At 42.3% G+C, this 26,135-nt stretch overlaps 1 protein-coding gene across 8 annotated transcripts in view; it reads right to left on the bottom strand.

The window, feature by feature from the left end:
* Positions 1-523: 523 nt before the first annotated feature.
* Slc23a2 (solute carrier family 23 member 2) overlaps positions 524-26,135 on the bottom strand; it is a 113,674-nt gene continuing 88,062 nt past the window's right edge. For all 8 annotated transcript variants that reach the window (XM_078051453.1, XM_078051452.1, XM_078051458.1 and 5 more), the window contains 8 exons: positions 21,664-21,784; positions 21,020-21,176; positions 17,000-17,147; positions 15,451-15,556; positions 10,077-10,206; positions 9,042-9,179; positions 6,636-6,731; positions 524-5,260 (listed from right to left, as the gene is read on the bottom strand). In XM_078051453.1, the coding sequence (XP_077907579.1) occupies positions 5,028-5,260; positions 6,636-6,731; positions 9,042-9,179; positions 10,077-10,206; positions 15,451-15,556; positions 17,000-17,147; positions 21,020-21,176; positions 21,664-21,784 (1,129 nt within the window). In that variant the 3' untranslated portion in view covers positions 524-5,027. The remainder of the gene's footprint in view (positions 5,261-6,635; positions 6,732-9,041; positions 9,180-10,076; positions 10,207-15,450; positions 15,557-16,999; positions 17,148-21,019; positions 21,177-21,663; positions 21,785-26,135) is intronic.

The raw sequence follows: 26,135 nt of genomic DNA, 5'->3' as shown, positions 1-26,135 counted from the left end.
GTCAGAATTGCAGAAGGAAACCAATAGAGAAAAAAATGATAAGATTTTTGGTGGGGAGGTACTGGAGATTGAACCCAGGGGCACATCTCCAGCCTGTCTTTTGAGCCTGTCTTGCAAAGTGGCCAAGGCTGGCCTTGAACTGGAGAGCCTCCTGCTTCAGCCCCAAGTAGCTGGGATTATAAGTGTGTGGCACTGAGCCTGGCTAAACTGAATTTCTTTCTTTCTTTTTTTTTTTTTTTTTTTTTAAGAGAGAGTGAGAGGAGAGGAGAGAGAGAGAGAGAGAGAATTTCCAACATTTTTTATTTTTTAGTTCTCGGCGGACACAACATCTTTGTTGGTATGTGGTCCTGGGGATCAAACCCGGGCCGCATGCATGCCAGGCGAGGGCGTTACCGCTTGAGCCACATCCCCAGCCCTAAACTGAATTTCTTATAAGTTGATTTCTCTTGCCTCGATGATGGCTTTTAACAAATTACAATTTTCTTAAACACTGGCCAAAGGAGGAGGCATGCAAACAGCAAAACAGCATCCAGGAGAGCTTTTATTTGTACGGAACAGTTTTAAAAATACAGAATAAAATAGCTTTATCTCTACTATTATTCACAACATCTGGTCCAAATATTACATATTTTTAAAATACTTAAACGTTTAATGAAGCCATGTTAGAAAAAACAATATGAAAATTCTTTTTTAAAAACTCCATAAAAGAATTACACATCTCAAAAAACAACCCCACCCCAAATACCCTCGGTATGCAAAATAAAAAAACAAACAAAATCCCAGAAAGGTATATAGGCAAAGTCAGTCACAAAAACTCAAGGAAAATAGAGGCATCTCCACTGTTTTAAGAACAGTCAGAAATTTATTAATGTGTCAAACAAAGGTTGTTAGGAACGAACAGAAAAGGGTGTTTGTCTGAACTGTCAGTCGGGTGGCAATGCTGGTAAGGGTGTCCAAAGTGCCTGGAACTACATACAGCAATTCTACGGACGCCGGATGTCAGAGTGATGAAGAGGCACAGTCAACAGCAACCTGAAGGGACGGGAATGTCTGCGAGGCTGCTGATGGAGGCCAGCACTGCCGGGCTGTGGGGGCTGCAGGGACCCAGCGGTGGAAGCTGAAAACTGGCGACACGGGCAGCCTTCTTGCACTACTCGGGTTCTGACTGTAGGAGGAGGAGAGGGTGGGAGATGTCCTATTCTCTGTGTCCAAATCACAGGGGGCAGAGGACAACATGCAGCATGTGAAACCCCAGCTTCTTCTCTGAAGCCAAGGGTCAGTTTCCTGGAGATGGGAGTTCTGTGAACACTCAGGCATGGGAGCTGCCTGGGTGTGGCTGGGTGTGCACAGTAGGCCCTCACGCCGACCCATCCCAGGCCACCCCAGGCCTGCAGCCAAGTGTACAGCCCAAGCACAACCACCTGCCAATACCGTCTCTCCTCCGGCCAGATGGAATGAGGCTTCTGCCACTGCTCCTTATTCACCTTCTGTCTGGCCTGTCTGTTCTTGTGGCACTGGTATTACTGGAGATTGGACTTGCCAACTTTAAAACTAAGTTGCTAGTTATCGATATCTCAGCAGGGATGTGAATGAAAGAAATTACAACTTAGCTCATGGTCATAAAATATACATACGGGTAAATAAAGTATACACACAATACTAGAGATTCATCAATGGAGAAATTCTATCAGCACATGACATTGTCATGAAAATTATATCATTCCCTCCCTGGAAAACTGTGACTATTATCCTGGGCAGAAATGTTACTTTACTATATGGAAATACTGCGAGATTCATGCATAAACCAAGTTGTCGTGAAAGTCAGTATTCTACAGTATAAAGCAAATTTTGCATGTGAATTTGTTACCATGAAAATAGGAAACCATCGGGACCCGCGATGCTTCATTTTAGCTGGTCTGGTAAAGCTACTTCTCTTGCCTTAATCAATCCCAAGAAACTAAAAGTTAACACTGGAAAACCCTCTTAAGGAAGATTCTGAAAACAAATGTATCCATGAATCTAAGTTTAACTCCCTAATGAGAATGAAATCACAAAGACTGGAGCCATTCCCCAGTATTTTCTGGACCTGTGGAGGGGTCTCCCCATTTGTGAATCTGTCAGCATCTCCTATCTGTTAAATGCTATTTCTATCTTCCATGGCCAACACAAATGCCTTCCTTCAGGGACCCAGGCAGGTGAAAATGGTGGACAGGTGGTCACTGCAAAGTTAAGAGACTGAACGCCCTACAAGAACATGCACATCTAAAATACTCCGTTAACATTCTATTGACAAAATGAAGCACAGCAGTGCACAGCCCCACAATGCAGGCCAACAAATGTGCACGAGAAGGATACCAGGCACAGAACATAGGTGACCACTGTATTCAAAACCTCCCCTTCAGGTATGGCAGGGTTTCAAGCAGAAAAGTATATCCCTATTCCTTTCAATTACAGACTTTCATCCTGTGACACATTTGCTAGCAGGAGGACTACTTCCTAAAATGGTTTGCATACTTATGCATTCTGTGTGCAAGATTTACTAGTGATGAAGGAACTCCAATCACTCAAGGCTGTGCAGAAACTACCAGACTCACTGGGGGCATCTGATCCAGCTACTCTTTTTTTCTCCCACCACCTGTTGCCTCTCTCCTTCCTTAGAACATCAGAGCTGGCCTCAATGGAAGAAGGAGGGTGGAAACTGTCTCCCATGGCAAGTGTGGGCACAGGACTTCCTTTGCCATGTGGATGCTTGCTGAGGACCTTCCCCCCAGACCAACAGAGTTGAAGCATCACAATATAATCTGGCCCAATGAGGTGTTCAGAGGTCCACACCCCGAGTGGAACTCACCAGGAGGGCAGATGCCCAGTCAAGCTGAAGGGAAATGTGTGTGAATTATCAATGGTTCTGATGGCTTTCCTTGGACATATGCTGCTGCGACTTACCTTAGAGAGCTAGGATTCTGAAAATGACATATTTAGCAGTTCTCCCCATTTTTCAAAGCAGAGAAGTTGGGCGATATTGATAAAAACAGGAATATTAGGGCAACGTAGTGCATGAGAGCCGTCCGGCTCAGGGGCTTACCAAGGTAAGAGTGATGGGAACCATTAACCAGTGTGCTTCTAAAGTAAATATGCACTGAATAAACTTTTTTTTTTTTAAATACAAAAATTAAATGCAGTTTAGAATCTAAGATCTTTACTCAATCTGCAGTAAGATTTTGGCAAAACAAGGCAGTGGCTCTGAGGTGTTCTTGAAGCCCAAAACTTCCAGAGTCAAGAGGGCTATAGTGACAACCAAAGACCTCATAATGTGGTGAAATCAAGTCAGCCTGGGGGCTGAGGGCACAGAAATGCACCTTGTGGACACCAGGCCACCAAGAACCACACTGTACTATGGGAAACAGGAACACCCACTGCCACTCAAAGCTCAGCCAGGTCAATGACCACGTGAGAGGCACAATCTCATGAACCAAGGTCACTACTTCATGTCTCAGGCTTTTCCTTTGGCTGAAAAACTTCAAACTGAGTCCAACAGAAGTCATTTTGTCAGAAAGAATTTAGTGTTATAAAATAGAACTCTTAACAGAGGGAGCCTGCTAGATTCTTTTCTCACGGTCTTCTGCAACAACATAAATAAGGCAATATCTGGCCAAGGAATCTAACCTTCCCTTCTGTAAAATCAAGATCCAGTGGACAAGTACTATGACAACCCTTCAAGTCTCCTTAAGCCACGTCTGCCAAAAATGACTTGCAACAGAAGAATGAATTTATCAGGATGATGGACCATTCAATATGGGGGTTCTGTTTGTCACCTGTCCCAACTTCCCTTCTTCACAAAACAAATTCACGTGTAACGTGACCCACGTTTTCTGGGCTCTGGTCCAGTAGTCAGTTTTGATAAATAGATTAGGCATTATAACAGTATTTACACTTTCATGGTATCAAGCAATACAAAACACAACCACAACAATGGTTACTGGCCTTAACAGCCGTTACAACAAGCTTCCCTGATGGTATCCACAGCTTTACAATGCTGGTTCTTTTCTTAATGGGGATAGGGGGGGTGCAGGACAAGTAGTAGGATGCAAGGGAAGAAGGTCAAATGGAAAAACACTGGATTTCGAAAATCTGCTATAGTCAATAACATTAAATAGGAATAAAACCTCGTAATTACAGACGCGCGCAACAGTAACATCCACATGACAGGAGAGCCAAGACGCCCACAGACGTATCTGACTGGTGCCCCTGTGTGGCACTCTGTACCCATCACACCAGCCAGTAGTGACAAATGCCAAATAGGGTGTCTCAGCCACTAGAAGAGGCCAGTATGAAATGTGCTGGCCATAGAGTGGCAGGGAGAAGGGACAGTTGAGGATAATATTGACTTCAGGGTCCTTTCCCTTCCTTTCGATCCCCTGAACAGAGTTGGTCCAATATCTGTATTATTGAACAAAGATGTTAAGCATGCCCACATCTGGGTCAGTCAGGTCAAGAGCCCCCTACAGGAGCTATCAGGGACAAGAGAATCTCACTTGACCAGGCAGCTGTGATAATGCAAGGACACTCATGTCCCTTGGCCACAGGAGGTCTCTGAAGGTACAGGGTAAGGTCAAGTGAAGACAAAGTGGGTCCAAGTGCTTCTGAGACAAAAAACCCCCGGACCCTGGAGGCTGCCTGTAGAAAAGCCAGCAGCAGGGACTGGAGAGGACTGCGAGGAAGGAAGAGGAACGGCTGCAGATTTCACACATCTATTCCCACAGGAGAACTGGAATTTCAAGTTCAGTGACCATGGCCAGCAATGGACACTCTCAAAGGGCAACAGGTCAAGGGCTTAAATAAGGACATAGGTGAGACACCATATTAGACACAAATCACTACCCACAACAGAAAAGCAATGTGCAACCTGTCTCAGCTCTGGGGTGCAGGATGTAAATGTAGATATACAAACATATACTTTACTTCTTGTTTCTCAGTAAGGAACTACAGATACTGCCTCACTGCGGCCAAGCCACAGGGCATAGCTAGGGCTATACTGTGGCCTGTGAGTCTTCGTCTGAACTCCGGCTATTTTCATTCTTCCCGAAGCCTTTCCACGTGTAACCTGCAAAGGTTGGGCTGATGGGTAGGTAGCTGAAGCATCTGTATTTTTTAATAATGTTCATGCCAAATGGCAAATTGTAGGATTCCATGCCATCGAGTGACTTGTTCCCTTTGCTCACACCCTTCTTCCATTTCCTGATTCCTCTTTCCTCTGGGGTACCTGTCACACACACATGCACACAACAGATAAAACAAAGGAATGCTTAGTTTTAACTCCTGTCAGGAATGAGACTCAAGATTTTATTTACACATGTGTGCGCACATGCGCACAAACACTGTGCTAGAGATCAAACCTGCCTGGATGACAGCAGAGAAGTTGAATGTACTCAGTTCTCCAGGTGCCCAGACTCGAAGCCCAAGAACCACCAGCCCCTCCTTATCCCTCTTGCACCACATTTAAGTGACCTCTTGATGTCTTTATGTGTCCCTGACCTGCTGCATGACCCACATTGTTGATGTTGATGGCTAAAGTCTGGCCCAAGCCACATTACACCTTTCCTTGGCCACAGTGTCAGTACTATATGCCCCTAAATTTTATACTGCTTTGCTCTATTTTAGGTATGGTAATGGAATGGGGTACACCAGCCTTGTATTGGGCTTAAAGACTTTGTAATTTCCCCCCTTAAAACAATCCTTCTCCAAAATGCTTCAATCAAGAGACTGCTTGGGGGTTCCCTGGGTAGAACATCAGGCAGCATTACATCATTCTTCCTTGAAGGCAGCATGTAGAAGCCATCTCTAGGATACTGAGAAGGCTCCAGGTGGGACCACATCCCAGCAAGTCTACTGCCTAGTTCTCCTTAAGGACCACTTACCCATGAGGGCTCCTATGCTGCAGGGACAGCTGTTTTCTTATGTCTTATCACTGATCTTGGCCTTGTGGATCTCAGCCCTTGCCTACTATCGTTCGGTAGTGGGCTGAAAGTTCGCCTTAGGAATAATTCATTTAAAAAACAGGGACCGGGGAAGAGGTATCACAGGCTGTTACCAGCAACTCAAGAGTGTACCAATGAGTCTATGAGTCCATGGAAGCCACAGTGGAGAGACCCAAAGTCAATCAACTTACTAACAAAAATAGATTCACATATCATCTCAACTGCTTTAGAAGGCAGTTTTTTAAAAATTTTTTGGTACCAGGGATTGAACCCAGGGGTGTGCCTTGCTAAATGCTGAGGCTGGCTTTGAACTTTTGATCCTCCTGCCTCAGTCTCCCGAGTTGTTATGATTATAGGCATGTTTCATCATGCCTAGGTAGATGATAATTCTAATAAATGATGGCTTTGATCTGTTTTACTTTTCCTGATTCTTTTTTATTTATGTTGGAAACAGGGTCTTACTACGTTGTCCAGGATGGCCCCAAACTCCAAGGCTCAAGCAATTCCTCCTGCCTCAGCCTCCCAAGTAGCTTGGGACTACAGGTGCATGCCACCACAACCAGCTTCTGCTTCTTGTTTTCGTTTGGCAAAAAACAAAACAACAACAACAACAACAACAACAAAAAGCCCTCACACATGTGATCGATATACACCACATACCTGGGATGGTGTTGTCCAAAATAAAGGCCACACAGCCTCCAACAAACATAGCCGTTGTAAGAAGGACATTCAACACTTGATCAATTCCTGTTATGCCTAGAAGAAGAAAGAAACCATAATGAGGTCATCACTGCAAGCCTGCCCTTGACTCAGGAATGGGCAGTGGGTGGGTACGACTCTGCCACTCAGGTCTACAGCATATGAGAGTGTACATTTCCCAGTTGTACATCAATAAAGTTTTGCCACTAATGTTTTAAACTAATATGAATACTTCAATAATAATCACTGAGCCACATCCCCAGCCTTTTATATTTTATTTAGAGACAGGGTCTCCTTGGGTTGCTTAGGGTCTTGCTAATTGTCCATAGATTTTTAAAATAAAAGATAAGTGCTGTAAAGCTTTTTAAAAAGTTTAAAAATTGCATAATGAATAAGACAACAAAAAATATCTGTGGTATCTATAATCATACGAGAGTTTTCAGTATTCTGCGTTACTAATTAGAGCCTAGCTGCTTTTAATAATCAGGAGCAACTGGATATGAAGATATCCTCCCATGAAATGTGACAGATTAAAATGTAAAACACAGCAAGGATATCCTTGTTATTAGGAAGTTCTACACTTTCTACACTTAAAACATGATGATTCTCACCAGAAAATAAATGTTGATGAGCATGTGAACAAAGGAATTCTGTATACACATAGCTGATGGGATTGTAAAATGGTGCAGTCACCATGGAAAACAGTTCAGCAGTTCCTCAAAAAGTTAAATACAGAATTACCATATGACTCAGCAATTCAACTCTTGGATATCTACCCAGAAGAACTCAAAACAGGTACCCTAACAAATATAGTCTATGTTCATCATTTGCAGTTTTTGTGTTTGTGAATTGCACTAAGACTTACCCGTAAACTCAAAATGAACACTCTTGGTGCTCATGCCATCTCATGAGCATGCACAACAGTGAAAAATTTGAGTTCCCAACACACATATTCCTACCTGAAGTCAAACAAGGTGACCCCTACTTTTCAATTCTCCTCTAAATAAATCTCCTTTCTGTAGTCTCTATAAAGCCATGTTTATCACACTTTGTGCTTTTCCTTGGTGATTTGGGGATTTAAAATGATCACCAAGTGAAGTGCTGAAGTGCTGTCCAGTGTTTCTCAGTACAAGAAGTCTGGGTGAGTATCAGGTAAGATTCACTCAGACATGAGTTATAGTACTACTGGCCACATTCCCCCAGAAGCAGTGGTTCAGTGTTTGCTAATTCTGTTTGAGGCAATTATACAGAACATAATAGTCATACATGAGAAGTGTTTATACATGTGTACCACTGGTCACAAGAGCTAAAACATGGAAACAAATGTTCATTAATGGGTGAGTGGATAAACAAATTATGGCATATACATGTTAGTCATAAAAAATGAAATAACTATTATGCTAAATGAAAGACAGACACAATAGGTCATATATTGGACAATTCCATTTATATGAAATATACAGAATGGGTAAACCCAGAGACAGAAAAAGCCAGATTGGTGGAGCCAGGAACTGGGAGAGGAGGTTAACAGCTTAAGGAATATGGAGTTTTACTGTTGCATGATGACAAGTTTTAGAAAACTGGATAGAGGTAGCGGTTGCACATAACATTGTGGATGTATTAAATGCCATTTTAAATTGGTTAATTTTATATGGGAATTTCACCTAAAAACATACAAAGAATGGTTCTCAATTGTGAGTTTGCTAAAATATCAGTAGCAATAGCTACTTCTTAAGATGGTTTTTCCCTTGTTCATTCTTCATGATATCAGGATATTAAAAATAGAAGTTACAAAGGTTAATTTTAAATTGAAAATAGCCACAATCCCAGTAGGAAAACATGTTTCTCAAAGTCTATCAAGTTGAGTTTTAAGAAATTATGCACCTTTTTTCTTTTTTGCAGTGCTGGAGATAGAACCCAAGGGTTCTCTACCACTGAGCCCTAGCCCATTTTTAAATTTTTATTTTAAGACAGGGTCTCCCTAAGTTGCCCAGCCAGGCATTGAACTTGACATCTTCCTATCCCTGTGTCCCAAGTAGCTGGCATGCACCACTATACCTGGCTAATAAATTATAACTCTTAATACAGAACTAGTCTGAGAAATCAAAAGATTTTACAGAGAGGCATTCTCCCTTAGGGGGTCCAGGTAGAGAAATAAACCCTAGCTTCCCTTCAGTTAGGTGTACGTTGGCTTATGTGAGAGGCCCCAGGCTTCCAAAGAAATGGCCCAGAGTGAGTGAGATTCAGGAAAATGCAAAGATGAAGGTTCAGCAACACAACTGAAGCCGCAAGGCCCTCTTCCCACTGGAAAAAAGCTGTGAATGCAGCCATTCACTCACCCCGAGATTTAAGGCCTGTTTTCCCTACCTGTGACTAGAGGGTTCTGTCTGAGGTAACTCGGAAGGACGAGCCCAAAGAAGATTGAGAAGCCAAGCACAAATAAGTTTCGGGAAGAATTTAAGTCGATGAACTGCAGGTTAGAGAGGCCGACGGCTGTGATCATTCCTAGAGAGAAAACACCAGACACAGGTTCCATTAAGTTCACCTACAGCATGGTGATGTGTCACTCATGGCAGTCCTTTCTCTATCAGGAACAGACCAGGAGACCAGCACAGTGGCAGTAAGAGGAGGAGTCCTGGGGGTGAAATGGGACCACTCTGTCTCTGGTACAAAACATCTGCATCACACTAATTTGCCTTAGATGAAGGAGATGGAGATGGGAACTGGTTCCTTCTCTACACAAAAACATCAACTAAATTGGGAACACACTCAAATTATCTGGTCATGTCCCTGATTACTGTAACCAAATAGTGCACCCATTAAATCCAGAGCTCCCTTTAAAAATGATCAGTTTTAAATGGTTCATTCACAGGAACGATATTTGAACTAAATCAATTAGAAATTCTAACTAAAGAGACTATACTTAATTAATTTTTGTAGCATAATTTTCTAATTGCTAGCTCTACCTTTAATGTAAATTCAACTCAGAGAATGATGTAGTCTTTAATTTTTTTAAAAAATATATTTTTACTTGTAGATGGGCACAATACCTTTATTTTCTTTATTTATTTTTATGTGGTGCCGAGGATCAAACCCAGGGCCTCACATGTGTCAGGCAAGTGCTCTACCATTGAGCCACAACCCCAGTTTGAAAGACATAATCTTTTATATTTTAAAATAGAAATTTATTTTAAAATAGAAATATATTTTAAATTTATTTTAAAATACAAATACATTTTAAATTTATTTTAAAATAGAAATATATTTTAAAATAGAAATTTATTGTTATCTTCAATTTTAATAAAGGGAGTTGGCAAAAACATCATGATCTTATTAAAAATTAACAAATGTGATGAAAGGAGCCTGGGAGGGACACCCACTATTAAGGAGGTAGAATTTTACCAAAGAGAGTGCAGAAGAGGGCTCCGAGAACAGGGTCCGGGAGGGATGCGAAGAGCGCGCTGAACTTGCCAATCATGCCCAGCCCAAGCATGAGTGCTGCACCATACTGGATCACTCGGCGACTGCCAACCTGCGAACACATCAGAGGGCAGACAAGGGCTCGGCAGCCATCCTCTAACAGCATGATTTCCATCCCAGCCTCCCAGGGCCCAAGGCAAATGTGACCGAACCCTCAGGCAGTGCTGAGAGCCATTAGCCAAGTAGGTATGACAATTTCCTTGCCTGTGTACCCCATGTTGCTTAGAGGAAGGACTTGTGGACATGGACTTGCCTTGGACATTTGCAGTGACATTGCATGTATGTTTGAGAAAGGTGACCCTGCTCAAGGACCAGGGTGGATCTGGGTTTAAGGAGGATCCTACTGGATTAGGGTGGATCCAGGTTTAGGGTGTATCCTGCTGGGAATAGGGAGTATCCCGCTCCTTGGGTTTAGGGTGGTTCCAGGTTTAAAGTGTACCCTGCTGGGAATAGGGCATATCCTGCTGGCCCAGGCACGCCTGCTGAGTATTTGGGATTCAGAACATGGATTTCCCCAGAACGTGTGTAGAGTGCCGGTGTGAGATCGGGAATAAAGAATTGCTGTTTGAATCTACAAGGTGTGTGGTGGCTCGTGATTTTGTGCCCAGCCAGACTGCGGCAAGGCAGAACCTAGATTATTTGTTAAACCTTCAGCTAGCAGTGATTGAACTCCAAACATAATTACTATAAGGACACCCCCAAGTAGAGCTTCCCATCTCCAATCCTCCCTCTATTCTCCCTTCCCCCTCCGCTAAGTCTTCTCATCTTGACTGTGGGCAGGTGGCCCCAGGGATTGGGGACCAACCTTTGCTTCTCCATTCCCTGAACAGGGTCACCCTTGCTCAGGTCTTGGGTCTCCAATGACTTCACACGTGATCATTGGCTGGGATGACCCTCTGGGGTCTCAGATGATACATTCTGGTTCTTTCCTGGGTTTCCTTGTACCACCTTTTACCTAGTCAACTCAATCAGAAGCACTGCATCCTCAATTCCATCTTCCCTACCTCTCTCCCTGAGTCAGACAAACCACAATTCCAGCATTTCTGGAACTACCTCTGTTATTACCTGTGAGAGATGGTACAGTTCAGGGCCAAGAGTACAGAATTTTCGAGCCCAACAGCTATTGTGTATGCCCACTCCACCTATGTATGACTGGGCAAGTCAGCCTCTCTGGGTCTTAGGATCCTTACTCTATGCAGCTACACCCTGTGATTTTGCTTAAAGGATTAAATGACATGATATGCCTGAAATAGCTGAATGGTGCCTGGTCCTTACTTCACCCACCGAAACAGAGTGATCTAACACACTGATTTGGGGATGTCAGCCCCTTGCTTAAATCCTCTGGGACATAGGAAATAAAGCACACTTCTCAGGCTCTTCTCAACAAAGCTGCACCTGTTGGTGAGCCCCTTCTCCACTAGTTGTGTTATGAGCTTATTTCCTATTAACCCTGGCCTCTGCTTTCTAGAGGCTGTATCTTGCTGGGATCTGACTCAAGAATCTTGTACTGGTGGCCCCTATTCTTTGTCTCCTCCCTGGAGACTATACTCTGAGGTTGTAAATTAGGTATAAGAGGTCTTGGAAACATTTGGGGGAGTGCCCGCAGGGCTTTACATATGACTTACAGTGAAGTGGTTAATGAAATATAGATCAATTAAAATGAAACACAACTTTACATTCTTCCTTTGCACTGGCCACACTTTTAAGTGCTCATTAGGCATGTGTGACTAGTGGCACAGATGGTGGAAGATGGTGCTAGTCCCCAGCTCCTGGCAGCCTCAAGGATCCAGAGGCAGTTAGATAAGCATCAAAGCCTAAACTTTCACTAAAAGAGTGAAAAGATGGCTCTCTGTTGGACAGCTGACACTGACTTCCAGTTACTTCCATCCCAATTCATCCCCTCCCCACTCCTAAAAGAGCAAGTAAACAGTGGGAAAGACCACACAAATTGCTGAATCGAACAAAATGACTCGTGCCTGGCTCTGATTACATGATAAGGACCTTATCATCAAAATGATGTATTTTTCAGAAAACATTTTGAGGATGTGACTAGCACGCACTAGAGGTGGATACAAGATGAATAAGTCACATGATTGTGATCGTATAACTGCACTGTTCCACTGTGAGGCAGTCCAGTGGCAGGGAAGAAATTTGAGTTTGGGAGAGTTTTTGGAGATGATCTTGAGGTCTGAGTAAGAGTTCACTGTCAAACTGAGAGATTAGCCTATATGTGAATTCCCAGGAATACTACAGCCAGAGAGACAGTGTTTACTCTGTTCCTAGAAATAAAACAAGGGCTAGACAGCACCAATGAGGGCACCTACAGCTTTCCGTGTACCTGCTACACTCCAGAAGGCTGAGCTAAGTGCTTTACATCAGCGACTGATTCCAACACCTTCAGAAACAAGGGTGTGGAGACAAGAGAGGTAATGAAACTTGCCTATGGTCACATTGAGATTAAGTAATGGAGCTATGGCTGGAGTCCAAAGCGCCTCCCCAACGTGTAGTGCTGCCTCTCTGAAGGACAGACATGGAATGCACTTAGTGAAGAGCAAGGGTAGGTAACCCCAACTCTAAATAAGATAGGTGAGCAATTCCATGTATAGAGAATGCAATAATTGAATGAAGACGACAAATAACAGAGTTGCCAGGAAGTGGAGGCAGAGCCTATGGGGAAGCTGCAGACCATCCTTTTATATACCACAGGAGTCTGGTTCAATGGTCCGGATCAGTACTGTCCAGTAGAACTGAGTGTGGATACATCTTTCAGCTGTGCTGTCCAGTGGTAGCCATTAAGCCACAAGGTGTCGGGAGTCTAGACGTGGTCAGTACGACTGGGGGAATCAGTGTTTAATTTTGACTTGTTTAAACTTACACAGCCAGATATGGCTCCTGACTACCCCACCGGACAACACGGATCCAGACACGTAACCCTAGGACTACAGAGCAGAACTCTACTCAGAGAAATGGCTTATCCAAGGCTCCAGCTGGATGAAGGGCAGGTCATAGCACAGAACTCAAGCCTCCTTTCTCCCAGGTGAAGATCTTCCCATAGGCTGTGGGGCTTGACACACAGATATTCCTGAGCTGCAAGTCTCACCTTCCCACTCAAATAGAGATGGGAAATGACCTCAACTGTACCCTTTTTCCTGGAATTGAGTCTTGAGATTCAGGGTAACACAAATCGGATTCCAGAGCTGACACTGTGACTCTGACTTGACGCAGCCTTTGCCTGGGAAAGTAGCCTGGATGTCTGGGTGCAAAGGGATTCAGGACAACATCAATTAGTTCACTGAAAAGTGCTGGCAGAGTGCCTTTTCAGAATAAGCTGGCACCATTCGAATTTTAATAAAGATAATAATTCCCTAAGTCATTGGTAATGATGTAGAACAATACTTTGCTTGCTTCCTTTAGTGACCTTGGCTAAGTTATGTAATGTGTTTTAAAAGGGTCCAGAAAAGGAGGTGGCTAGTTAAACTGTTAATTCTTCCAAGAGTCGCCCTCCATCTATAACAACTTTACCGCTGTCTTCTTATTAGGGACCAGTTACATGGTCATGGCAGCAAACACTCAGGAGAAACATGGCTTATGCCCCACTCTGTGGCCATTAGACCCTTCCCTCAGTTCCCTGGGCTCCACTCCTGCTTCTCACCACGGCCAACAATAGGACCTCAGGAATGACCCTACAGAAAGTGCCCATTGGGCAGCCACCTCTCCCATGCCATGCATTGAAAGCAACAGGCAGCAGATGGGGTCATCAGTACACCTGAAGCTGAACTCTGGCCCAGCCCTATCAACTTGGGGGAAAAACAACTAACAAGCCAAGCATGCACCCTGCATGTGTGCACAGCTCCCTCTCACCTGGATTTGTAATCAAGATTAGTGGAACTTAGTATATGGTTTCTTTTTATCTGATTACAGAATCTTACAAGGAGCTAGGATGAAGATTTCTTTGGAAACTCACTCCTGCCTAATTTCACAGAGGTCAAACAGGTCTCGAAGGCTTCTGGGCTCGCCCCCAAGTTCTCAGGTGAAGGGACCTGTGATTCACGTAGGCCATTAGGTTTGGGGAACCAGTTTTAACAGTCTCTAGTTGCACAACACTGAATGGCCAGTGGGTTGAGCTGTATTCCTCAACATCCTGGCAAACAGCACTCTAGCCTAAGGCAACCGGAATATAAAGTTTATTTGCTAGCAATAAAGTCGAAAGGCCTGGGAGCAGGATCCTTCTTTCGGAAACGGAGTTTTGGGGTGGGTCAGTCCCAGGTTTCCTAATCTGTTGTCTAGCTAGGGTGGAGTTGGGTACGGTGGGGAGGAGAACTAGTGGGTAGGACTGGGACTCAAGCTCTGCTTCAACTTCATGACTCACTGTGACACGAAATCAGATTTCACTTGAAAGAGGAGGATTCTGCCACTGGAGTTTGAAAACGATATTACTTCTTTAACATAAGATGCACTTATTTTTCTGTGGTGAGTGGCATTACCTCTCATTTAGAACTGCTGACGCCCCTAACTGGTCCCCTGTTTCTACCCTGCCACGGTCTAACCTCTACACTGCAGTCAAAATCAGATCAAGTTGCTCCCTAAAGTGCCCTCTTCTACCCCAGTGTCTATGGACACCAACAGGCCCTGTGTTACCTGGCCTTTGGTTACCTGTTCTTCATTTCTGTATTCTTTCCCCCATTGGCCTTGGTGCTAACCTTCCACTTCCAGAAGACTGTTCTGCACAGGCCACACCCTTTCCTGGAATGTCCTTCCTCAGATTATCTGCAGGCTCCCCTCCTCCATCCTGGAGGTGCGTGTTCAGGGTCATTCTCTTGGTGAGGCCTGGGTTGATCACCCTATTTAACACTTACTAACCCTTTCTCTTGGTCCCCTACCCATGTTCTCCCCTCTTCTCTTCCCTGGCTGACACACTGTTGTTTACTGACTTGCTATGCTGACTAATGGGTGTCTTGCTAGGATGCAAACTCCCGCATTTCTATTGACTGATGTACCCACAAGTACCTAAAATAGCAGTAAGGCACAGGTTCATGCTCAATACGTATTTGTAGACTGCATGAGAATGAATGACAGCACCCGAGAGTCTCCCACCAAAGCTCCTCTTACCAAAGCTGGCCTGCCTCCAAACAAACAGGCATTCCAGAGACTCATCAAAGGGAAAAGAGGAGATGTGGGAGGAAGATGATCTCAGAATCCCAAGCCCTTCTTGTTGGAACTCGCAGAGGTCAAACCAACCCGTGAAAAGGATGAACGCTTAGTGGCCCCGATCATTTAATTAGAAAAATATGTATACCTTCGTAATTCCCAAAACTCCAATGTTGGGACTGGATGAAGTAGAGCCATTCCCAGTACCAAATATGCCATCGAGAACACAGGAGAGACCCTCCACGAAAATCCCCCTAAAATGTAAAGGAATCGGGGAAAGAGAAACATTCAATGGGGAAACACTGAAAACAGGCTCAAATGTTTGCAACCCAGACATGTGGTCCACAGACCTACAGCTTCTGCACCTCCTGGGAAGGAGGGGTTAAAATGAAGAATCCCAGGCCCTACCCAGACTTGCTGAAACAGAACCGGTATTCCAATAGGATCCTTGAGCTCATGGATTCTAAGAAGGCCCTTTCTTAAAAAAAAAATCCCACATTAGACACAGGTGTTTTGAAATCAATTGAAAACAAAGACTTTAGCCAGACAATAAAGCCATTTCCCGTCCATTGAAATAAAAACTTACTAATCCGATTCTTTCCTATTAAAATCCAGTTTCTTCAGAAAAAAAAAATACTTTGAAATTTGGTAAACACTGAAATTATTAAAAGAATCGATCCACAAGCAGGTTTCATCAAATGCAACAACTCCATTAGAGAAAGATGGAAAACCAGGAATGAAAACCCCTGGAGAGGCCACACAATCCCTTTGGAGAAGCAGCAGCTGGCTGGGGACCTGATCTGGACTATTCTCTTTTCTCTGCAGGCTGCGTAGGGTCAATTCCCCACCAACTTCCAGAACTGTCTGGAGGGTATAACCCCACATTTCATAAAGCTCTAGATCCTGCAAATTTCACCTCTCCCTGACCTTCCTCCCTATTTCTATGAACTGTAACTGTGAATAGATCACATAGCGCCTCCTCTTAAGAGCAGCTGGAATGCATCTAACTAATAAAACTGGAATAGTTACCATCTGCTGCTAAGATTGCCAATACAGACGCAAGAAAAAAGTGTTCTTGGGGCTGGGCTACAGTTCAGTGGTAGAGCACTTGTCTGGCATGTGTCAAGCACTGGGTTCGATTCTCAGCACCACATATAAATAAATAAAATAAAGTTCTATCAACAACTAAAAAAAATATTTTTTTAAAAAAAGTGTTCTTATGCCTCTGATTGTGGCAGCCAATCAAATGGGTGGGTAGGGTATTGGGACAGAATTTTTGCAATTCAGAAATAACCTTATAAACTGTGAAGAGGCTGTTTTATTCAAAAGAGTCTAAAATTTTAATTTACATGGAAAAACTAAAAGAATAGTTGGGAAAAATAGACAACAAAAAAATCAAAGTAGACATATCAAAATGACACAAAACCAAGCCAACAATGAGGGCAATGCTTGGCATTTGTTCTGGTGAGTTACAGGTTTATGGTGGTCTCCCAGAGTGTCTGATTGTCACTGGGAGGTAGAAAGGTTACAGATGAGGAAAATGACAGAAAATGGGGGCAGTGAGTAATCCAAAGACAAACAGCCATAAGTAGATTGTCCTGCTGTCTGGCTGCCTTCATGCTGAAACTCCTGCTTTCTCCTCACATGTATCTAAACCAACAGCCTGGATGAAGAACAAGGTCTTCTCAAGGACGTACCTGTTTATGGCATGGATGGGAGGCGGTGGGGCACAGGAGAGCCTGGCGCAGGCGTAGTAGTCACCAATGGACTCGATGATGCTAGCGACGACGGCGCTAAGCATGCCAATGACACCAGCAGCAGACACGGTGGGCAGCCCCCACTGAACTGAGGAAGGAAGACAACCGTGAAAGATGCATGCACTTTCCTAGAGGAACAGCAAAAGTTACCGAGACCTCAGGGGACCATGCAGGATCTGCTCGGGTTTTGAATTGCATGGAAGGTGTATTTTTAAATCTTAATGATGGACATGTCAGATGCCTGGGAAAGTTACTGAGTGAGGGCCCCAGTGAAGACTGATCTCCTCTGTGGCTTTATTTTAAAAAAACAAAATCACTTGGCTAGGAGGCAGATTCTTTTCTTCCTGCTTCAAAGTCATACTCAGTGTCTACTAAATTACTATTTAACACACCCAATGTGCAGGGGTAGAAATTTGTATGAGGGATTCATAGCACTGCTGTAGAGAGCATGGTATACAATAATGGAGATCTTTCCCAGAGGGTGGTATCAAATGAAAGAGCAGTAAGAATCACCAACTAAATCCATATTTAACAGTAAAGTGTGCCACAAGGTATGGTCAATCCTTCTCTCCTATGCTACTGGCATTTATTTTCTTTAAAGTAGACCACAAACCATATTATAAAAAATTAATTTCATTTTGGAAAGCAAAGCAAAGCCTTATAATAGTTTCATTTGGAATATCTGATTTAATTCTTCATTAAATCTTTTTTTTCTTTGAAAGTATGGATACATTTTGACTATTAGTACCAATAGATTCCTTTGATAAAGTTGCTGGCCTTTTTATCCTGATTCTTAGGTATAAGGTACCCAATGAGGATAAGGCACAGTGGGAAAAGAAAGATGGGTAAAATTCAGTCTATCGAACAAGAATCAAATCCAGTAGCTTGGGATATAGGACACTGACAGGAGGGGGTGGGGGCAGGGGCAGGGGGAGGTCCAGAACAAATTCAAATGAAGGCAAGCCAGGTACAAGTAAATGAGGAAATGCCCTTATCCAGGGAAGGAAATGAGAAGGTGGTAAAAATGCAGGTGGCCCTTGAAGAATGGGGAAGGTGGGGGGCAAATTTCGGGAATGGGCTGGTGCTTTGGAGATAGGGACCTGTGAGACACACAAGAACTCCACAAGCCACCTAGAGGGGTGTGGTCTGTGTCACAGGTGACATGGAGCAGATTCAAGCTTGGGAAGATTAAAACAACACAAAGTGTGAGGACAGAACTGCTCCCACATGGGGCTGTGCGGTCCTGTGGGAACACAGGAGGCGGAGGCATCCAGGGTCAGAGGCACAAGGTGCAGTTCCTAGGCACAGGCTCCCCCCACCAGCAACCTACTTAGCTGTCAACTCTCAGGGCTGGTTTGGGGCCTTCTTTATCAAGTCACATTTTGGGTTTTCTAAATAACCTTTTATGCTGTTACCACGTTACCTGCTACGGCACTGTGGTTCATTTTGGTGTCTTGATTTTGAGATGGTATTCTTATTTTGTTTTTACAGATTGAGCATGCCTAAATCCAAAATGCTCCTAATCTGACAAAAAGTGCACTAAAAATATTATATAAAATCACCCTTCAAGCTCTGTTTAAGGTTATAAAACATAAAAGAAACTTCATGTTTAGACTTGGGTCTCATCCCCAGTATATATTATTAGGATATGCAAATATTCCAAAATCTAAAAAATATTCAAAATCCAAATACTTGGGCTGATCCTAAGCACTTTGGAAAAGGGATATTCAATCTGTATTATTTTTCAGAAAGTGGTTTTTTTTTCCCCCTCAGTCTTTTTACTTTTTTAACCTCTTACCCTTTGTCCTTATTATGATTTCTAAAATCTTTTTTTTTTTTTGTACCAGGGATTAAACCCAGGGGTACTTTACCACTCAGCCACATCCCCAGCCCTTCTTATTTTCTACTTTTTTTTTTGATATAAAACATAACTTTATTTCTTTTTTTTACACTCATAGTACTTACATTTTATTTTTTGATGATCTTACTTCTTTTTTTTTATTGTTGGTAGTTCAAAACATTACACAGTTCTTAATATATCATATTTCACAGTTTGATTCAAGTGGGTTATGAACTCCCATTTTTACCCCGTATACAGATTGCTGTATCACATCAGTTACACTTCCATTGATTTACATATTGCCATTCTAGTGTCTGATGTATTCTGCTGTCTATCCTATTCTCTACTATCCCCACTCCCCTCCCCTCTTCTCTCTCTACCCCCTCTACTGTAAATCATTTCTTCCACTTGTATTATTCTTCTCTTACCCCTCCTTTCCTCTTATATGTAATTTTGTATAACCCTGAGGATCAACTTCCCTTTTCATGCAATTTCCCTTCTCTCTCCTTATTTTCTACTTTGAGACAGAATCTTGCTAAGTTACTGAAAGTCTCATTAAATTGCTGAGGTGGTCTCAAACTTGCGATCCTCTTGCCTCAGCCTCCCAAATCACTGGAATTACAGGTATATCTTAAAGCTGTTATTTCAGCTCTACCTTTAACTAGAACTTTAAATTTGTTCTGTTACTTTATAGCAATTTTTTCTAAACCTTGGCATTGCTGACTTTCAGATCAGAAACCTGAATGTTAACAGTCAATCCAAGTAATTCTTAGCATACCAAAGACTGAGAACCGCTACTCTTGATATTTGAAAACCTGCCTTTGAATTGATCCCCATCACTGGGGAGCATACAGGATGACATCTCTGGAGCTGGTTTTTCATCCTGGAAAGCCGGGGCAATTCACCAGCTCTCAAAGCCAGGGACTGCTCTGAAGAGGAGCCCTATGTGCGCCTCACGACTGTCGTTCCAGTGAGAGGCAGCATCTCACGCACAGCTCGGGCAGTGCTCCTACTGGTGCTCACCTTGGGAACCACCTGCATGTGCTAAGGAGGCTTCCTCCCACCTGTGCTCCTATGCCACCTCCTGATTGCCTCACCAAGTGACTTTTAATCTCGCAGGTATGTTTATGCACATTCTTTTTTTGAAACAGGACAGATATATATATACACACACTTAAACCCCATATGATCTGATGAGAATGTTCTTTTAGAAAGACTAAACTTTTAAAAGTTTTTGTGAAAGTATCCAGAGCAAAGGGGACAATATCCAAACTGTCATCATTCAACATGCTTGAAGGAGACATCTTTTGATATTCTTGGTTTTTCTTCCTTATCATTATACAATATGAAAATAAGACAGCTTGACAGGAAAATGAATTGGCTCAACCTGACCAAGCTCAGGCTTCAAGTCTAAAAAAAATATCCCAATGCTGCATATAGAATCTTCACAACAGAACAATGGAATGTGTTAACAACCACTGGCTCATGTGAGTCATTTTAGGGGCTGGGGTCTAGAAAATGCTACATGTGACTCCAGGTGTTACCTCAGCTACAGATCAAATTCTCTGTCCCACAGTGTCACCCAACACTCAAATTATAACTTAAGATCTATCTTCCGGCCAATTGTGACTATCAACTTACCTGTGCAGCTGTGACTAAATTAAAAAGATTATGTCCACCCATTAAGCGATTATCTAAATTCCATCATGCTTGGGCAGTTTGCTCCCTAATCTCCAGGTCTCGCTCTCTGGTCTTTTCATTTTGGCAGTGCTGGTACTAAGCAGCTCCGTACTTGCCTTTCTCAGAGCTGCCCTCAAATCCAGGCTGCCAAAACTCAAGCTTGGCAAGAACCCTTGTCCAGGATTTCATCCTAGTAGAGCCCAAAGAACCAACTAGCTAATCTGAGAAGGGAGCTGTTGATCTGTGTTGATGACTGTCCTCTGGGGACAAGGCCTTCCTTTTCTGTAGTCTAATCCTCTAATGACCAGAACAGCCAGACTCTTAGGAGACACTCTGGGAAAAAAGAGGCTTTTCATGTTGTAGAGCCTTCTGCCTGTTTCCCACCCCTTAAAGGAAGGCACTCCTGGGCTCCTGACCCCTCTGGCAGCCTGGATACTTACACGGGTATGGTACCTTGAACCACGGGGCTACCAGGAGCACACCCTGTCTGGCATCTGTGCGTGCATAGAAGCCATACTTTGTGCTGTCAGGAGGGAAGACGTCTGTGACCGTGAAGATGAAGCAGAGAAGCCAGGACACGAGGATAGCCAGGATTATCTGAAGTGGTCAAGGGGAGAAGCTTTGTCAGGATAATGGAGCTCGTGACTATCGACCACACAACCTTTCCTACAGTGAAACCACCACACCTCAGAACCCACCACCATCAGTATTTTGCAGACACACTCCCTGAATGGAACTGCACTGAGAGCACCTTTATGCAGGTAAATTCACTTTGCTTTCCAAAGTCTTGTTAGTCAAGAATGGCAATATGCTTGTGGAGGCCACATAGGGTCAAATCTCAGTCCCAAAGACAGTGAGTGTCCTCCTCTTGACACCACTAAAAGGATGGAACTGGAACTTGCACAGCTTCTAAACTTCAAGGCCAAGATGACTGGGCTGGTCATAAGTACCCCAATGTCACCCCCAGAAATGATCACCCTCAGGAGGACCTGCTTATAATACAGACTTTCCTTCATCTAAATATCTACACACGAACTAAAGGCAACACCGTCAGGGTTTAAAAAAAAAAAAGCCAACTACTCACGGGGAACATTTTGAAAAGTTGTAACTTGTATGCAGTCCACCCTTTCTTGGATTTGTAAATCGGGAGAGGAAATTTAACATTTCTGGCATATTGAGAAAATAGTAATACAAGGAAAATTGTCCTAAGGAAAGAAAGAAAGAAAATAAATGAGGTTAAGGTTACTATATCCTTAAAAAAGCCTAAAAAACTGACTATGTGTTCAATTCATTTAACCAGAGAGTTGTTAACCCTCTTTGCTACAATTTGGAAATCACATCTATCACCTGGGGGAAGATGTCACACAGCTCACTTACCTAGCATTTTTTGATATAGAAATGAAAATGCAATATTAAAGCTTTGGTTAAATTTTCCCAGGAAGAGTACGAAAACACAAAGAATACACACACTGAGGGGAAAACTCACAGTGTATCAGGGAAAGATGCCATAAACTACATAGTGAACAATATATTTACAACTAGGAATTAACTAAAAAGCAAACTGAGAAAATACATTGAGCATGTGCACATACACGCTACCGGGTGAGAAGGATGTGATCCAAAATGCTCAAGGGCCTGACTTCGGAAAATATGATATGTGACTACTTTTTCCTACTTTTACGCATTTTCTGATTTATACACAACAAGTATAAATTACTTTTAAAAAGCAAAAACTGAAACTTCAATATTTAAGAAAATACATTAGGTAGAATCAGTGATAATATTCTGAGAGGTTTGTGTGTGCTGGACATTACATTAAGGCTTTTCTATGCATATCTCAGATTTCTGGAGTGGTTTCCAGATGCTCTTTTTATAAAGTCACAACGCCAGTGTTCCAAGATCATACAGTGAGGTTTGCAGGGTGTAAGACCAGGATGGCAGCAGAAGTCCTTGATCCCTAAGCCTCACATTCCTGACCCAGCTTTGCTGAGTGCTACACAGAAGGCAGGGATAGGTAGCGAACTCCCTACAACAGGAAGCTGACACTTCCTCATCAGTCTGATGTCCCCATGTGGCTGGCAAGTGTGGGACCACTTCTCATGCTCTTGGGTAGACATCATCACCAAAATAATATAGGCAAGCAATGATGTGCCTAATCACCCAAGAAGGTGCCTAATCCTCCACTTGGACTCACGCTTTCACTTACAACCTGAGGTAGAGTTGGCAGGAATCACGGGTTCTCAAAGCTAAGCTTAATTATTCCTGGGCACTGCTCCAATTGGCAAGATGGAATTATTAGCTCCACTGACAGCTAGTCAAGCACAGCTCCCTTGTCACATTCCTATTGAGATGCAGACCAAAGCTTGGCTGGAGAACAGGTGTGTGTTCCACAGGCCTCCTAGCCTATCTAGACACTTGGGTGAACTGGTGAGCCCTCAGAAGTGTCTGACAATACCAGCTCAAGGTGGAAACATGGTGCCCAAGTTATTTCAATTCCTCTGGGATAGTGAAGTCTAACAAAAAACCAATATAGCAATGAGAGATGTTAAAACTGACATTATTTTAAGTTTAGACCTATGTAAATTTTTAATTTTTTTAAAAAGCTACTTATTTGTTTCAAAGTAATTAATACTATGAAATCCAAAAAACACACCAAGTTTGGTGCTATTATTATTTCAGATGACACCCACCTGTGCAAAGTGCTCACTTTCCAGGAAAGACAACCAGATCTCAGGCCCCACCATGTGTCAACTCAAATTAAATTAAAAAAAAATTTTTTTAGTTGTAGATGGACACAATACCTTTATTTAATTTATTTATTTAAATGTAGTGCTGAGGATCAAACCTAGGGCCTCATACATGCTAGGCAAGTGCTCTACTAATGAGCTACAACTGCAGCCCCTAAATAAGTGAGCAGATTAGGCAGATAGACACACTTGTTTTCTTCCTACTACAAAAGCCATCTATTTCTATATTATTTTTATCCTCAAATGCATGGGGTAGGTAGGGAGCAGGCATCTGCTTGACAGGGAGACAAGAACAGAGGCTCAGAGTGGGGGCATGCTATGCTCACAAAGAAAAAGGACAAGGGTCTCAGCCCAAGTCCTCAGGCTGTGGTACACCTACTGCCCTGGGTACTTTACATGTTACCTTTAAATTTCACCTTACATTTACATGTTGCCTTTTTTTTAATCTTTCTTTTACTTTAATATAAGGCAAGTGATGCATAGTAAACTGTAGAGAAAATTTAAAGGCAGATAAGCAAAAGCAAAGAGACAAAATTCTGAAGCTCACTCATAATCCATTAGGTGATAAAAAACACACAACATTCCCATCGATCCAAAAGGGATTTTATTCTCTGGATATTTATGGGAGGCTGGACACTGGGATCAAAAAAGATAGGTGACCATTGATTGCTACCATCTTTGGGGCACAAGGAGGTCATTATCTAACCCAACCTGGGAGCATACTTTACAGGCTGCTTCCTAACCAGATTTTAGCACTTACTAATGCCAAGAACACCTTTGCACCTCAATACATGGTGTAAACTATCAGTGCCTGAATGGCTGCTTAGCTTAGCATTCCATTAATGGGCATCTTGTTTAGCAATTTCTGTATACATGACAACGGAAGCAATGTGAACAATGATGTAAGCCCACCAAAGAGACCAAGAATGTCCATTTGCTACTTATTGCAACATGGGGTCTTATACTTTTAAATGCTTGCCAATTTCAACAACTTAAAAACTATCACTTATTTTAATATTCATTTTTTATGCATAAGGATACATATTTCAGCATATGTTTACAATAGCAAATGGCTTAAATAGCGTGCATGAGTATCAATTGGGGAATGGCCACATAAATTATAGCTCATTCATACTTAATTAGTGTACTTTTAGAATGAATCAGACCCAACTAAAAACACTATCTTGGAAAGGTGAGCCCCCAAAGAACAAACTACAAAATAATCTGATGTCAACACTATACATGTGCATGTTTATATTGATCTGCATGAAAACAAAAAAATATGGAAGAATAAACATTGAATTACAAGTTATCATGAGGGGTTGTTTCTGAGAGATAGGTGAGTGGGAAGACTTGCTTTATGTTAGATTTCTCTGTTTAATAACTTAATTTCAAATGAATAGAACCAAGTGAAATGGAGGGGGCTAAGGAACAGTGGGGTATAGGTGAAAAAAGACTGCTCCAGAGTGTTTGGTGACAGAACATGGGCCATTAAACTAATCTCTCCTCTTTTGAATAGTTTGAAATTTTTCATAAGAAAAGCAAACTTTTAAAAATTAATGTTCTTAGGAAGAATACTGTTCCTATTAAAGATATATGCACTACGCTGGAAACGGCAGTCACAGATGAGCTACCCTTCCCAACCCTGGGGATATGTCCCTAAATGCTGACTGTTAGAGCAAACCCACACTTGCACAACTTGGTCCACTCTCACTCCTAACAAAGTTGGTGTAGATAACACACATTTTGATAACTAGGAAAGATAAACCTTCTTACATGTTATTTAGCTATTTTTATTTCCTTTTTGCTTTACAGCTGCTCATATTGTATCATTTAACCATTACTCCACTGGGATTCTCTGTCTTTTAAACTTTATGAATTAAGGACATTAGCCTTTCTTGAGAATTTGTCTTCTCAGATTCATTTTAGATTGCTTCAGTGTTTTTTAAAAATATTTTTTAGTTGTAGATGAATACAATACCTTTATTTTACTTATTTTATGTGGTGCTGAGGCTCAAACCCAGTGCCTCACACATGCTAAGCAAGCGCTCTACCACTGAGCTACAACCACAGTCTCTGTTTCATTGGTTTTTAAATGCAGCTGTGGTGAAATCTATCAAATTTTATCTTTTCAGTATTTTTTAAAAAAGATTTCTCACTTTAGGATTAAATATTTATGTAGATTTTTTTTCTAGCACTTTTTTCCATATTCATATTTTTATATATACGCATTTATTAACATGTGGTGCTGAAAATCAAACCCAGTGCCTCCCATGTGCTAGGCAAGTGCTCTACCACTGAGCCACAGCCCAGCCCTTTTCTAGTTCCTCCATTTAAGTATTTAATTCAACTGAAATGAATTGCTATAAACTAGGAATCTTTTTTTCCATAATTATCTAATTTCTCCTACATAATTCTTCCACTCCTCACTAGTTTCAAGTATGTCATTTTACACTAAATATTTTTTAGTGTGTCACAGTTTTTTAGTCATAAAAACTTATTGATAAAATACACTATGGACCCATGATAAGTTTTAATAGATTATCTGATATTTAATCATTCTTGAATTCCTGAAATGATACATAATGCGCTATTCTTTCAATTAAGTATGGGCAGTGCTGGATTCTCAGGCTCTTTTCTGGGAAGAGTCTTACACATTTGCATCTTAAAAAATCCCAGGGAACCTTACAGTAGACAAAGATGCTGAACTTTAGCATTCTACCTGAACATATATGAACTCAGAACTCTTTGCTTGGAACATCTTCCAAAACCACCAGTCAACTCTGGGTTTTTTTCCTTAACATAACCC

Source organism: Ictidomys tridecemlineatus, chromosome 5 (assembly GCF_052094955.1).
Source record: "Ictidomys tridecemlineatus isolate mIctTri1 chromosome 5, mIctTri1.hap1, whole genome shotgun sequence".
NCBI lineage: Eukaryota > Metazoa > Chordata > Mammalia > Rodentia > Sciuridae > Ictidomys > Ictidomys tridecemlineatus.
The sequence above is the reverse complement of the archived record's forward strand: the minus strand, read 5'-3'. Positions and strand labels throughout refer to the sequence as shown.